Raw genomic sequence first — 16,798 nt, 5'->3', positions numbered from 1 at the left:
GTTCGGCCAGTAAAAACCGACTAGTCGGCCGACTGTTCGGCTTTGCTAAAACCAGTTTATAAATGCGACAGATAGTGTGTTTTTTTTTCTATTTCTCTGACTACCTTAAAAATTTGTTTTATTTTAATAAAAGGAATAACTAAAGTTCCTTTGTGTTCAAAAAAATGTGTTAAATTTGTTTGGATAATTTTAACATTTATTTTTTTTTTAGTAACTCAGTACAAAAATAAAGAATAACACAATTTAAGGCCAGTTTATACAATATTTTAACTGAGATTAAGTTGATCGCGCATTTCACAAGGCCATTAGCGACGTCTGTTTGGCGTAGTGTCGGTCACATGGTATTTTAACGCGGGGTTAAAAATTAAATCGCAATTGAATAATTAATTAAGGTTCTGTAAACCGGGTTTAATTGTTTTATATACTATTTTAATTTTAATAAAAAAAGCCGACCGATCGGCTGTTTAGCCGACTAGTCGCCGACTGCAGCCGACGATGAAAAACGGCCGAATAGTCGGCTTATCCGACCGGTCGGCCAGTAATCGGTACATCCCTAATAATAATAGAATCTTTGCCACCGTTCTTCTATCCTTCATTGAGTTCAGATTAACTTCATTGACAAGAAGTTCGCTCGAATATGTTCTTATACGGGATATCTGTCAAATTTAACATAAAACAAATGTTTACAAAATTTTATTTTAATACGCTCTATTGAAGATATAATGAATTTTGTAGTATGAATAGAACGAATAAACGAATAATATAAACTGTGCCTCAAAAGTTAAGCATATTGAAATTAAATTAATTTAAGCCTACTCAATTGATTCGAAAATTATCAAAAAACTAATAAACATGTCTTGCATCAATATCTTTAACTTTTGACGCACAGTTTAATACAAGCAAAGAATGAACATTGATAAAACCCACAGTGTTTCTTATAGTAAACCCTAACATTCTATTAGCATGATGAAATTATTAAGATCATTTGAATCGAGTAGCAATCTTAGAGTGTGGTAATAGTTTTAGCCACCTTTAGGTCATCAACGTACACAAAGATGGGACACTTAAATTCTAGAAGTGCGTCATTGAAGTATATAATAAATACAATAGGTCCAAAGTTGCCCCTTGCGTAACACCACTCGTAGATACATAAGTTTTAGAGCTAAAACCACGATTAAATTGCTACACAATCCAAATTTACTAAACTTATTAAGCAAAATCGAGTGATTAACCGCATCGAAAGCTTTGCATAAGCCTGTGTAAACAACATCAATTTGTTGAAGTTGACTTTCCTTTTGTAAAGTCATGTTGACTAGGACTAAGTTGATTAGATACGTGACTATATACATTATTAGCTACAATTCTTTCGAAGATCTTACTAAAATTGGAAACTATTGCAATGGGCCTATAATTCTCAATGTTGTTACGTACACCAAATTTTAAGACCGCGATAACTTTAGTAGTTTTCCAGATATTAGGATATATAGCCTCAACAATAATTAAATTAAACAAGTAGCAAAGGGGTTCACATAAACAAGAAATCAGTCTTTTTACAAGGAACGCAGGCACAATGTCAGGACCCATAGTTATATTAGAATTGACTTTTTTGCGCAATATGCTCTCTTTCTCTATCACAGACTGGAAAATTATCACAGATATCACTACTAAAGACATTACTGAAATGAGTCGCAAAATGGTTGACAATTTTTTGTGAATCGATTAATTCAATACTTTTATTGAACACATGGCCTAGGATACTCGAGACATTTTTCTTTTGATTAATATATGCCCACAAATTTTTTGGATCTTGCTTGATGTTCGTTTCCGCCGATACCATAAAGTTGATATATGCCACTTTGAATTCTTTCTTAGTGAGTTTCCTAAGATCATTAATTTGTGATAATACTCTTTCAAATTTGTTGTTTTTATAGCTCTTCGATAATTGACGCTTACGTTTAATATGGCCAATGATAGATGGTGTATACCAAACAGGATAATATGTCGTTGTATTCATCAGAGTCTTGGGAATGAATATCTAAAAACTCATAAAGAATAGAATAGAAATAGTCTCAATCTCAATCAACATGGATATCTTTAATAACTAGTAGTTGAGGCCAGTCTGTGTTATTCAGGTATCTGTAGAGTATCTCTATACATATAATTTCCTTTACGAAAATTATATTTGGTCTTAATTCTCGAAAAGTTGAAATTGGACTCTTTCAAATTAGCTACAGGAACTTCTAGAATGATACTGTTATGTTTGTATAATAAACGGTGTATTGGATAAATCTCTTTATTTATCGTCCGTACAAATTGGAGTGTTATTTTATATATTCAATTCTCGTAACTATTTATTTACATAACAAAAGTAAGTCTATGTATCCTACTAGATATCTAACAGATACATAGCGCAGGATGGGTATTAGACGGCATTACAGAACATTCCAAATCCTTAGAACAACGTTTTAAGTCTATAAGAGTCCATCTTTGGCATTAGTTACTAAGTTCTGTTGCTGCTCATTGTTAAAATTAATAAAATCACACAGTGGAATAATAAATGTATAAATTTAGTATATTTTTAAACTGACGTTTTCATTCAACTGCACCTTGACTCCAATTAAATCAACATCCGTAACAGACGATGTTAGTTTTAATTGTTTACTATACAGATGAGATTTAATCGCTAACAAAACTCCTTTTCCTCTGCCCTTTTTATTTGCTCTGAAGACATTAAATAATGAACTAAAATACAAAATACAATCAACTTTCAACTTTGTTCCTCTCGTATAAAGTTTCAATATTCAAGACCGCTAATAGTCTGTGATGATTAAAACCGCTGTTAGAATAAACATCAAATGTTCTGAATATACAAAGTTACGAAATCTCTGGACATTTTATAACCTAGTCGTGTAATAAAAGTAATAGGGACAATACTAACCATACTGAACTCCAATATTCCAATCTTGATCTAACATACGAAAAATAAAGGGATTTTATAACTAATGAATTTTTAAAACCACTGGTATTCCCGATTATAAAATCCAAACATTTCATTGACAAATTTATGATCGTGCTTATGTGATCATTAAAATTAAATTGTTCATCAAAAGTTACTCTAAGATCTTGTATAAGTGAAACACGGCTAAACGGAAAAATGTCACAGCTATAAACAAATAATATGGAATCCCTTTTCTTTGAATATGGCATTATTCTGCATTTAAAAAAATTTAGAGGTAGTTTATTCACTTCGCACCAAGCATGTATTTTATTGGCAATATCATTGATAAAAAGTAAAAATAACAGCGGACCCAGGTTGGATCACTGAGGAACACCTGATGTCGATTAATGGGAATGAGATTTGAATTCATTATAGATCACATACTGACATCTGCTGGTTAAGTAGGATATAAAAAATTTACTAGTGAATTTTTTGGCCCATGTAGATAACATCCACTTGTCCCTGATCATGAAGGACATCAGTACTGTGCAAAACAAGTAATGTTAGAAGCAGTAGAACGTTACTCCATGAATCCGTGTTGAAAATTGGAAATATAGTGACGACAAGAAGTATGTACATATGTAGGAGTAAAAAATCATTTCGAAAACTTTCAAAAAATTGGGTAAGACAGAAATTGGTCTATAATTACTTAATTAGTAACAAAGATGCATCACTGCACTTTTTAGAACAGAGTAGAATAAATAAACAAGAGCAGTCTTTAACAAAAAAATTAGGTACCTATCTGATCGTAACCAGCGGTAATTTATTTTTCCACTTGTTGATGTCATTTTCATACTCAGATATATTTATTACATTTACATTAACAAAGGATGCTATATCAATATGAGAGGTAAAAATACTACTTAAGGAATTGGTTAACTATTGACTCCGGGGTAGAATATGTGTTACATCATTGTACATTGCAGCTGGAATTCTAATTACATTTTGTTGTCATTAACATATTTCCAAAAATATTTTGGTTCAATAGTTAACTTTGCCTGAACTGTACCTAAGTTGTATGCGAGAGATACTGAACTTGAGATTTTGTTAAAGACCGTAAATGTTTAAATTTATTGACCTGATGTGCTACATTACTGTTTTTGTTAATTGTTGCAGGCGCGGATACAGGATTTCGTTGGGGGGGGGGGGGTCAATTTTTGTGCTATCTCCCAGAAATTCGTTCTAAACAAAAAAATTTATCAAATTTTAGCTAGTATATTCTTTTTTACATAACATGGGTGACATCGTTTGGTTGTTTTCGTTACACGTATAGTATACAGTAGAACCTCGATAATCCAAATTAATTGGCAAAAAGGTGTGTTCGGATCAGCGATTTTCCAAAAAATCTGAAAGGGAATTGAATAACAACTTCATACGCAGTTAAAATAAATTTCAAGAAATAAACCTTAATTTTATTAAACAAAATTAAAGAATTCTTAAGCAACAATGGATAATAGATACATTCTAAAAAAAAATTACTCTGTGACCATAAACACGCTACCTTTTTGGAATCAACACGTCGGAATCTATACCCTGAATTTTTTCAGAATTTTTAGATGAATTTTTCAAAAATGATATTTTCCGTTATGTATTACCAACATTATGCAAATTTCGACCCATTCTCGACAATTTTCGAAATTTAACTAAATACATTTTCTTGTAGATTTTGGGCCTCAGAAGTCACTTCTGGCTTCATTTCTTCCATAACTTAAACCATTTTTCCAGATTCGTCCAGTTGAAATATCGCATTTTTTAAAAATTTCAAAATATTCTATACAACATATGCAGAAAGATTTTGCATCATTTTTGCAAGTAGGTGCGTATTTCCAAGTTCAGTTCGGATTGCAGAGTTTTTGTTCGGATTAAAGAAGCATCGACTTCAAATAGCCTCTGTTCGGATTACTGGATGTTCGGATAATCGTGATTTCGGATTATAGAGGTCGGACTGTATTTACAAAATGAAATGCGATTTCAAAATTTTGAAATTGGTCAAAATAAAGTACCTCGGTCGTGTGTCAGGGGATCCACGCCTGAACTGTTGTAAATAATGTATGCTTTAATTTCATATTGAAAATTATTTTAGCGCTATATAGACGAAGTACCACCATTTGTGGTACCAAAATTTTTCAAAAATATACCTTGTAGCTGCGCCCAAATAGTGTACTATGAAAATAACACATTTCCGTTTTACAATTACAGAGATAAATTTCCGGTTCTTACTTTCCCTGTGTAGTTTTTCTGTTTTTCCTAGAAGTTGCAAAATACGTAGATACTATTTGCTAGGAAGTTATTTAAATGCAATAGATAGTCAATGTTACGCAGTGTGTTCGTTGTTTAAAATCTGTAATAAAGTATAGCAAAGTAAAAACAATATTACTACGAAATTTACAAAGTAAGTGATCAAACAAAGTTAAATTCCTAAACCAAAATATCGCTTTCATAATTCTCGTAAAAGACATCGAACTCGAATCTAAACAGGAATACTGTCCTGTCCAAATTACCATGACCTTCGATGATATTTCGTCCATATAAATTGGTTAGCTACGTCAATGAAACATTCTTAAAATCGTTAAACAGGCATAAATATCCGATAAGGTCGAAAAAAAAGTTTATTAGGTATTACACTGAGAGATGGCCACACCTAGGACTGCTATCACGGAAGACATGATTACATGGTGTACCTATATGACAAACCAATTGAAGTTAATTTATGACAGAGTAAACATTTATTTTCATTTTATAGAATGTAAATTAAAGTATGACAACATAACTGCTGTAAAAATATTATCAATACATCTCTATATCTATTGCATATATAAAATTTGTAAATAAGCGTTACGCTACAAAATATAAGTAGTATCAAAAACGTTTTGTTAGCTAATTTTCACATCTCTTCCTCAGCCTCAACCAAATTCCATTTTTTGCTTTTAAAGTTATCCTATAAGAAAAATTTAGTTTTTCGTGTCCAGGAGCCAGTGTTAAATGATATTTTGTTAATATTTGTGATATGACTGTTTTCAGTTCTATTAGGGCAAACTTGTAACCTGAAAATGAATACCCATATAGTTTAAATATAACAGTAAGTATTTATGAGTTAAGCATCAAAATGAATACCGGTCCCCTCGTGATAGCAAAATTTCCTGAAACAGTAGTAAACACCCACCAATACAATTTCTCGGTCCTGCACTGAACGGAATATATGCATAAGGATGAATCTGCGACTTGTTTTCTGTTGAGAATCGATCAGGATTAAATTTTAATGGATCTGGAAAAACGTGTGGCAAGCGATGCGTGGCAAAAGGCGCTACTAAAACATTGGCTCCTGCGGGTAACACATATTTTCCTGCAAATTATGTAACAAAAATATTTTTTGCGACAACAGTAGTTATATACCTAGAGACAAATCTTCAGTTAGTACTCTGGCAATAATTGGTACGCTTGGACACAGTCTCAGTGTTTCTTTAATACACTGTTCTAGATACTTCATTTCACCTACATCTTCAAATGTTATTGGACGATTAGCACCCTTGAGTATACTTTTTAATTCATCCATTACTCGGTCTTGAACGTCTTGGTGCAGAGCAAGAAAGTAAAGAGAAAACGTTAATGCAGCTCCAATGGAATCTTGACCCTAGAAATGATTTGACTGTAGATTTATTATTACTTTAACAATATAATCTATTTACAGCCAACATGAAGGTACACGCTTCGTTAATAATATCTTCTTCCGTAAATTCTTCATTTTCTTTAGAAATTTCTATCATCATTTCCATTAGATTATTAACAGAAAAGTTACTGCACCCAAAAGAGTTCTTCTTATTTTCTAAAATCTAACTATTAACGTGTAAAACTACAGACATAAATTTCCGGTTATTACTTTCCTTGTGTAGTTTCTTAACAGAACTTGGTGTTCGGCTTCTTGCTTTGAAAATTCTGTTCTTTTAAAAAGAGTTTGCAAAAGTAGCCACGGTCTCGTTATGCGATATGGCATAAAAAGTTTACCCCTACAAAAAATTATATGTATTTTTTTCGTTACTATAGTCGTAATTACTTTCTGTATGGAGATTGATCGGTCCTTGCAGGAAGTCCTAGTATAGTATCTGAAAAATATCTTCATATACGTTTTTGTATATAATTAATATTTATTCTGTATTTATAATACCTTGTAAAACATCTAAAACAAATCTGTTTGCAAATTTTACCACGTTGACATCAGTCTCTTGTTCCAAATCTGCCACCATGACTGTGGAATATTTAAAGAAAGCATCGAAATAGACTTTTAGAACATTAATATGAAAATACGGCTGAATTAGTTTTCGATGTAATTTCCATTTTTCTCCTAAAGACAATGTCTTGATTAAGTCACTTTTCTTTGTCCTTGTTCTCACCTGTATTGGTTATTAGACCATCTCCAATAAAGTTATGTAAAAGTGAATACAACATGTTTTTAGTTGAATATTTGTTACTGCCAAGAACAATTTGCAAATGTTTGGGTTCATACACCAGAAAAAATGGAATCATGGATATCCAAATTCTCATAACGGGAGAGTATAATTCAGGCATTTTTATAGCGATAGCTTCCATTTCTAAACATAACACCACAGGACACAATATACATTTATATCTGCTTTGCATTAATCAGTGAATGTCTTTAACCATGTTATCTGTCGCAAAATTATAGTCTGATAAACTTACTTTTACTATTTGTAACAAGCAGAACATTGCCTAGTAAAGGAAGAATCGGTGGTCCAGGAAGTCTAAGTGCCAAGTACACAGCTTTGAAATAGTTTTTGAAATACAGTAGAATTATCATTATTGTTATTACCAGTAAGTTACTAAATGAATCACTCCAAAACATTTTTTCTGAAAAAAAGAAATAAACAAGAATTACAATAATACAATGTCATTTTTTATTTTATGCGTATTTTGCATAAATATAAAAGTGTTTCGGAGAAAAATAAAGAACTAATTTCAAAAAACTAATTTACCTACAATAAGCAGACTGCATCTTATAAATATTAACAATTGTAAGATTTGTCTGCTACGGATGTGTCGGTTTTTCTGAGAGTTTTTCATGAATATGTTTTTAATGACAGACGCTTGATATAAACAAACCTTATAAACACGCCATAACGTAATTCTGCTTCATAAACTGGAAAATTATTTCTCTCGCTTCCAAAGCACAAAAAGCATGTCAACGTATTTTCAGCAGAAAAAATGTTTAACATTTGTTTCATACACTTTCTAGTGGGGATAAAATAAATACAACATTAATTCGGATATATCCAAAATCAATAATTTTAACATTTCTAAGAAAATCAGTAAAACAAATAAAATAAGTAAATTTGAGAAGTCGTCTATAATTAGTTCTAAAAAATAAATACAAGATTTTTTAATAAACATTCATAGTTTGTTTGCAGTGACATAATCAACTCAAGAAAGAGGTAAATAAATATTTTATTTGTTGCATAAGAATCCCTAGATGGTTGTTTTATCGTAATAAAATGTCATCGGAAAAAATTAAAAATAGAAGTGAATTATAAATCATAAGCATAAAAGGTATTTCCCATACACATTTTCAATGAGATTAATTTAATAAAATTTTAAAATGATATTGTCGGTTTATTTCGGTGTGAATAGATCAACTTTGATAGGCATTTTATTGTATGGACATTCTAGATCATAAAGTTAAAGTACGATTAGAACTATAAAGTATACAGACAGATGGAAAAGGAAGACCTACGTTTTTTTTTCTACGAACTGTGAAACACCAAAAAAGATACATATTCGTCAAAATGATACCATATAACAGTACTTCCGTATGAAACACTTAGGAAGCAAATAAAGCATAAAGTGACATAAATGAACTTTCTTTCATTCACAGTTTATAACCTACGTGGTGATTACATTGTGTTCATTATACAATTTTTTATAATTGATTTAGGCAAAATTTGTCTTTTCTTGTTTCTTGTTTCATGTAACTGAAATGTAAACATAAATAAAAAATATATCACACAAATTAAAAGTTTAAGGATCAGTTAACAAATAATGGATTACTTAGACGACGCGACATATGGAACACAATAACAACTGTTCATGAACAACAATTTGTAAATGTCAGCACTTCGTATTGACTGGAGCACGTTTCTCGTTAATGCGTATGCCATTATAGAAGTAAAACGTAAAAATAAATCTACACAAATCAAATAATAATGCCTACATTCACTCATCAGATCTCCGTGTTACATCATTTCTGCTGTCATTAGCTGGTGCAATTTCTGCATCGCGAAAGAAAATGTTTAATATCAACTGCATGAATAAATTAAAAATCCATTAAGTATGAGGAAATGACGCGAAGACAGGACTGTTGATTTTAAAAAATCAAACATTTACTAGTAAATATTGAAAAATATATTTCATTTTACATACACGGACTATCAATTTATGTTCTAAAATTGGATATCGTGCACGATCTCGGATTGGCACAAAAAAATTTTAAAAAAGTTTATCTTAATAATAACAAAAGCAATATTTACTTTATATCTAATTGTAGTTATTTTGTGGAAACATAATTGCTAGTACAAATTACAAAATTCCAGTTTACCTTACCTAACGTTTCTGCGTCCAGATAATAATATATTCGTTATATCTTTAATTCATAACACCGAATCGTTAAATATATTCTTAAATAATTAGAAAAGCGTTAAGTAAAATCGAAAACGCACTCGCCACTAACTTCGAGTAGAAATTGATACTAACTGTACAGTACAAGAAAGACTCTTTTACGCAGAGGTAATAGAAATTACGAGTAATACTGCAATTACCATAGTGTTTTGTAGTTTTGTCAGCGATCGCTTTTAAACGTGAGTTGCACAAATCTTTGGAAGGTGTTCAAAACAAGGACAATATCGCTTCCTGGTTGAAACAGTCTTCGGACACTCAAAAATAGCCATGCACGAAAAATATTAGATAAAATGGATAAAAATTAAAATCGTAATTAAGACTATAGTTATTTAAAATAAATAGTTTCTACATTAAATTTATCTGAGTTTCACCTACCTATAATAACTGCCTTTTAAATATTTAAATACTCGTCAAAGAGATTCATTCTTAAAATCACTTATACCACTGATAATTTACTGGGTAGATATTTGGACCTTACTCTTATGTCAGTCAAAAATTATTACCTCCTGTATAAAACATTCGAGGTTTAGATTATATAAATAATAATTTTTATTTTTATTAGTACTATATTTTTATTTATTATCTTAATTAACGTATTAATATTTGAAGGTAAAAAAAATAGGTACACAATATTATTTATATATTATTTATATATATATTTTTTTTATTAAAGAATCTGCACGTGCAGTGATTCCCAGATTAATTCTTCATCTCTTATGAAATAACCACTTTAAAAGTAAAATCAGATGAACACAGTCTGCATCCAATTATAAAAAAAATAATTATTTTTCGCAATAACATTTTACATTTGTATTTTGTACAAAATTCAATATATCTAACCAAAAAAAATATGAATTATTCCATTATTTACCTAACTTTATGAACTACGAACTGGCATCTTAATAAACGATTTTTTGCCTCAGGTTTGTAAGCCGTATAATATTTTGTAATGTTAATTAACACACTCCTGTACTAGTAGTTTATTAATCCACCTTTATTTTTTAACTTTGACGTCTAGATTTCTGTAAAAAAGAATAACATTATTAACAACATGTGGCAATTTAACTTAGAAATCATAAAACCGACTGCTCTGAAATCTTCTGACATGCTGTATACAGAGTGTTCAAAAAATTGCGTACCAAATCTATGACACGTTGATCACGACCCTTAATGAAGGAGAGAAAAAATAATTTAAAAAATTCTTTTGCCCAAATGTTGAAGATCACGATAATTTTCTTTTCGAAATTTCATCACATTTTAATTCACTATTTGGTGCTGGGTACCTGAAATTGGTCACTATTCACAATAATTTTGGAGGTATCTTGTCTTTATCCATCATATTCTTCATTTTAAAATATAACAAGAAGTTTAAAAATTTTGAACACTCGGTATATATTTTCTAAAATGTCCAAAATATTATAGGTCTTTTGAATTATCGATGAAAATAGTAAAGTTGTAGAAGATTTTTAAATTGCCACTGAAATTTTTAACAAGTATGTGTTTTAAATAGAAACTAATAACGTAAATATATAAACTGATAGAGATGTGCCGACTGCAGTCGGCCGACTAGTCGGCTTTGTCAAAACCGGTTAAAATTAGTTTAATCGACCGAAAATTGGTGTCAAAGTGTAGATAATCTTCCGCTAGTTACGATTCTGAAATCGCCGTCACGATATATGGTCCAATAAACACGCAAAGCGCATTTAAAATTTCCAAAAATTTTCCAAAAAAGTGGTTAAAATTGGTTAAGTATTGTATAAACTGCCCTAAATTGTGTTATTCTTTATTTTTGTACTGAGTTACTACAAAAAATTAAATGTTAAAATTATCCAAAAAAATTTAACACATTTTTTGGAAAAAAAAGAAACTTCAGTTATTCCTTTTATTAAAATAAAACAAGTTTTTAAGGTAGTCAGAGAAATAGAAAAAAAAAACACTGTCTGTTGCATTTATAAACAGTCGGCCGACTGTAGTCGGTAGATCTCTATAAACTGATGATTAAAAAATATCCGAACGGCTACTTTCATGTTTTCTCGCCGTTTCATAGTCACTAGAGTATGAAAAAATATATCTCTTGTCTGTCTCCTGTCTGTATGTCTGTTTTCTGAAACTACCGGATTAAGTGATATCAAATTTTAAATGCATTTTAGGAAATGAACATTATTTTAAGAAATAGAGGCTATTAATCAAACTGTATTTTTTCTGCCAAAAAATTAATATTGAAACTTTATTCAAAAACATATTAAAAAAGAAAAACTCAAAGTTCATCATCACGCAAAGGGAATAAACATTAAATTTAAAAAATAATAAAAATAATAGAGTAGTTATTACCTTTATTAAATTGTGACATAGTTAACTCAACACTTTTATCAACTCTATCGCAAGACCACACTACCCGAACAACGAACCACAATTTTGTTGTAACACAAATTTACACCTCCACTCTTTAAAGAACAGCGTGAAGTTTAAAATCCACGGTGCTAATTAAGAGAATTGGATCTTTTAAATCACAATATAGACATATACCAGGTAGGCACAATAAATTTTTCCAGTCGCATGTTAAAATAAAAGCAAAGTTATGTAAACCTCTAACCAATAAAAAAAACTCACCAGGAAATAAATAATCTAATTTTATGCCTACGAACTTTTCTATTCTCTTTTTAAAGGCACAAATCGATCGTAAAATTTTTGTACCACTCCCGGTATACAAAATTTCAAAATTAGCAATTATAATGAGGGTCACAGTGTATATGAGAAAACTCTAATTAATTTCAAGGATTACTTTATGGTCAAGGGCTTGTAATTAAGATAGTGAGATATATATACGCGTTTATGCAAATTTATACAGACTTTTTTAAAGAGATGTGTTTCCGGTGATACATAATTCGGTATAATACTGTCAGCGAAGGTAAAAAAATTGCAATCAAAAATCTGTGTCAGAGTGTTACAATTTTTAGCAATAACTCGTATAAACACACCTGTATGAACATAACGTGATACAAAAGGATGATTTTTACTTAAACGTTATTTCCAGAACTTTTATTAGGAAAACTCTTGGCGACTAAGTACTCCTTTAAAGATAATAACTCATTGTAGTATTCAAATTTCATATCTCTTTTTTACAGCAACTTATCGCAAGAGTACCTTATACATATTTTTCAGGTATTACTTTAGAGATATAAATATCCAATTCGCAGACACCACAGCAAACAAAAACAGGTGATAATAAAATAATATTTACGATGCTCTAAGTGCGTACATTTTGACAACAAAGAAAAGAAAACAAATATATTAACGTTTCATTCATATATATTATATTTCTTTGCTACCTACTGCAAAAAAATCATGAAAATAATTTGAATAAAGAAAAACATTATAAATTGTACTGCACTTTAGTTTCGGAAAATTCTGAATTTGATCAGTTTTTCTATTATTATGGTAATGAGTTAATCGTTATTTTACAGTAAATATTTAGATGACTTCAGAATAAATAAACTTAAAATCGTAAGGATTTAAAATTTTTAACAGTAACGTCTACTATCTTTCTTATACATCATTTTATCGTAATTCTTATAACCCATCATTGATCCTGAGAAGTAATCCCACACAATATTCATTGTGCACCTGAAACAAAGCAAAGTAGAAACATTGTTAAAGTTTGAGTAAATGTACGATTTGCAAGACGTCGTAAAGGTTATTCACGAAAAGCTCCTCGCCTAAAAATAATTAATACACACCCAACGATACAAATGCATAATATTTTCTACATTAATTCTGCTGCTGAGCAGTCCCTTTGCGTATGTTTTGTTCTTTGCTTTGTGCTCTAATAATAATTCAAACATCCCTCCAAACTTAGACACCAAAGCAAAATTCAAAATTTGGTGATCGTCAGCATTATGTGTTTTTTGTTTGTTGACCCGAATGCATTCAAATGTAAAGTGATGGACCCCAAGGTTGGAAAAGTGTCCTTAAATCAAAATGCGCAATATGGAGGGAAAATTGTCACAAATTCATGTCACATGAGAAAAAGAAAAATCGTCATTACAGTAATTACATGCAAAAGCACAAATTACCACGATGGTGTCAACTTTAAATATGAATAGTCGAGCAAAAACAAACCACGTAGCGGTAGCGACTCGAAGGGCGTCTTCTCTTGAAGGTCAATTTGCTCTAAACGCAGCCACAATAGGCACTATGCGTTTTAAACACTCGCATTTCTGACACTTACAACTAAATAGCTTGATTTACTATGGTTGAAATCCGGTTTTGTAAATAACGGTGTGGTCCCGTGCATTTATTTCGGTTATTAAAGTTAAAAACTCCTGCAAAAAAAAAACGGCAAACCTTAATTATGCCACACTTTCAAGAATTCAAACAACAAAAAATTTATTTCCATGTTGTTTATGTATAAATTCAAGTTATTATTTACTCCAAGTTTTAACTCAGGAAGTTTAGATAGTGAACTGCCCCCCATTACAATTAAAACAAAGTACTTTCAAAATAAACACAACAGTAACATAGAATGCATTAAAAATAAAAAAAAACGTAATAAACCGTTCCCGATTTAATGAATACAATAAATTGACTCATTCATTAATGTTTATGAGTCACCCTGTATAAGAAATTGAAAAACTTTTAATGCAATAATAAATCACAAGTGTAGTCTTATCTATTATATTTTGCACAAATTGAATAAGATTCGGCAAAATTTTGAAATGACGTCGTCAATTTGAGGGGGGGGGGGGTAAAATGAATTTTGATTAACGATTTACCATGATTACGATAACCTTAAAATATTTACAAAATTTCAGAGCAATCGGTTTTGCAGTTTCAAAGTTATATTGCAAAATATTGTTATTCAGTTTTGAAAAAAAATTCTGGATGTCTAAATTTAAAAAAAAACTTGATTGTAAATTTTGAAGATGACGTCATCTCATTGGTGGTGGGGATAATTAACCACATTTTAGTTGGCAAATTCAACTTATCGAACACAAATAAGATCAAAAAACCAAGGACAAATTAAACTCTTCATTCCTCGGTTCACGATGTTATTTATTTGATTCATAAAAATTTTCAAAGTACTTTCTCTCAAAAGGGATCAACGTTTTAAAATTAATTGATTTGCCATAAATGAACGAAACGTTGTAAATTTCAAGAGAGAAGTTTATGTGTGGATCATGTAATAACTTAAGTAAAAAAATTGGTCGAAGGTTATTTAGACACAACTTCCCTCGCCTGTGAAGTACAGTACAAGAAATCCAGAATTTTCGAAAAATTACTTAAGATTCGATTTAAGAAATTTTAATTTTTGATGATAATCCTTATAATTATAAGTTAAAATAAAAATATGTATGTAATGCTAAAGTAAAGGTGAGAATGGTCACTTTTATATTTTCTCGACGTTTCATGACCCCTAGAGTACGAAAAAACTTTCCATCTATCTGTCTTCGTCTGCCTGTGTCGTTTTTTATTAGACAAATAGTATCCGAAGCTACTAGACCTATTGTTGTCACATTTTATATGTATATTATTGTAGATGGTAAAACGCTTACTAATTTTGACTAAACATCTCCGCCACCAATGGGATGACGTCATCTCCAAAATTTACAATACCATTTTTTTTAATTTTATAAAATAAGACATCCAGATTTTTGGAAAAAATCAAAGTTATATAACATCTTGCCATTTAACTTTGAAACTATATAAAACCGAATTGTCTGAAATCTTGTAAACGTTTTAAGGTTATCGTAGCCACGGTAAATCGTTAATCAAAATTTATACGTTTGTCCCCTCTTAAACAATTAATGACATCATTTTAAAACTTTGCGGAATAAATCCTGTCTGAAACATGCAAAATATTATGATTCTGTACTTCTGGTTTATTAAACGCACTCATAGTTTTTAGAGTTACTTAAAAAAACTAATGAATGATACAAATTATTGTACTGATTAATAAATCAACAAAGACTCAATCCATATTCCCAAAAATTTGGATTGCGTCCATCCAAATTGATATACGTCTCCTTGTAAAAATATTGAAGAAAACGTTTGGCATTCTTCTTTACCATACATTATCTCGATTTTAACTTATAAGGGTTATTATAAAAAATAGAATTCGCAAATTCAGCTATTATAATGTTTCGAAAACTCTGGATTTTTTTGGATGTAGTTTGGACCAATTTAAACAAAACAATTACCCGTCTATGAAATTCCAAAGGACATTCCACAAACCAAAATTTAACACATGTTTCAACTAGCACTGGCCACTGGCACACAAGAAATGACCAAGAGACCATTGAAAATCTTCCTGAGCACATTACAAGCGTCATGCAATCCCCTTGACCCTACGAAGACGAGAATGACATTCCTCTGTACATGATTGGCTACGTTCTTGACTATTTTTTTAATTTTTAATTTTCCGAATCCGGTTTCGGAGCGTTGTTTGTTTTTCTCTAAGCGCGAAATTTCAATTTCAATTTCAGGAAACCACCGTTTTTACTTCATTGGTTTAAAAGTTGTACATGCTTATTTCTCAATCACTAGGCCACTTAGTTTTCAGAATAATCGATAAAATACAGTACAAAAAAATTATATTGCATATATTTTATATTAAGGTGTAATTTTCAATTCAATTTTTCCCATTATTTTTAACATGATGACTACCTTTGTGGATGGGGTGTATACATAAATAAAATGTTGTGTGATTTTTTAAATTTCTGCTTTAGTTGGTTATGACCAGAGACTTTAAATGGTCATAAATAATAATAAAATAAAAATAAAAACATATTTAAAGTCTCTGGTTATGACACATGACACCTACGCTAGCAGTGCAACTAGAGCAGAAATTTTAAAAAATCATCCGATAGAATTAATATTTTATTAAAATTTCGAAAAAAAAATCAGTCTACGGTTTGTTTTAGATAGACTAGCTAAAATTAAATGTATCAAAATTTTATGATTTGGTGCAGCCTGTTTATTATGCAAACAGACCGACGAAATATTAATATAGATAAAGAGTATATTGTGTTGCATATCTGAAGAAAGTTTGACGATATTTTAAAATGACGTCATCTATCTTTTGGGCGTAATATTTGAATCAATTTTACCCAAGGTTAA

At 30.4% G+C, this 16,798-nt stretch overlaps 1 protein-coding gene across 4 annotated transcripts; it reads right to left on the bottom strand.

The window, feature by feature from the left end:
* Nucleotides 1-5,701: 5,701 nt before the first annotated feature.
* Nucleotides 5,702-16,015, bottom strand: LOC135135216 (probable cytochrome P450 4aa1). 4 transcript variants are annotated; one of them, XM_064064234.1, is made up of 11 exons: nucleotides 15,880-16,015; nucleotides 13,911-14,004; nucleotides 7,694-7,861; nucleotides 7,387-7,584; nucleotides 7,161-7,337; nucleotides 7,050-7,098; nucleotides 6,876-7,002; nucleotides 6,685-6,828; nucleotides 6,392-6,629; nucleotides 6,162-6,341; nucleotides 5,702-6,042 (listed from the first exon to the last, which is right to left on the bottom strand). In XM_064064234.1, the coding sequence occupies exons 3-11, from the start codon at nucleotides 7,854-7,856 to the stop codon at nucleotides 5,876-5,878; spliced, it is 1,443 nt and encodes a 480-aa protein (XP_063920304.1). In that variant the 5' UTR covers nucleotides 7,857-7,861; nucleotides 13,911-14,004; nucleotides 15,880-16,015; the 3' UTR covers nucleotides 5,702-5,875. The 4 variants fall into 4 exon arrangements, with proteins under 4 accessions (XP_063920304.1, XP_063920302.1, XP_063920301.1 ...); XM_064064232.1 differs by lacking the exon at nucleotides 13,911-14,004 and having other exon boundaries at nucleotides 15,880-16,014; XM_064064231.1 differs by lacking the exons at nucleotides 13,911-14,004; nucleotides 15,880-16,015 and adding an exon at nucleotides 12,014-12,244.
* Nucleotides 16,016-16,798: the final 783 nt, after the last annotated feature.

The sequence above is a fragment of the Zophobas morio genome, unplaced genomic scaffold (assembly GCF_036711695.1).
Source record: "Zophobas morio isolate AGI-343-1 ecotype UQ-CSIRO unplaced genomic scaffold, CSIRO_AGI_Zmor_V1 ptg000024l, whole genome shotgun sequence".
NCBI classification, from domain to species: domain Eukaryota; kingdom Metazoa; phylum Arthropoda; class Insecta; order Coleoptera; family Tenebrionidae; genus Zophobas; species Zophobas morio.
This window is presented reverse-complemented; position numbering and strand designations above follow the sequence as displayed.

What these genes read in the sequence shown, in the direction of transcription:
- LOC135135216 (XM_064064231.1), bottom strand. An exon ending in GCTTGTTACAAATAGTAAAA is followed by an intron (nt 7,585 to 7,693) that starts GTAAGTTTATCA and finishes TGTTATGTTTAG; the next exon opens with AAATGGAAGCTATCGCTATA. An exon ending in AGGACCGAGAAATTGTATTG is followed by an intron (nt 6,043 to 6,161) that starts GTGGGTGTTTAC and finishes ATTCATTTTCAG; the next exon opens with GTTACAAGTTTGCCCTAATA.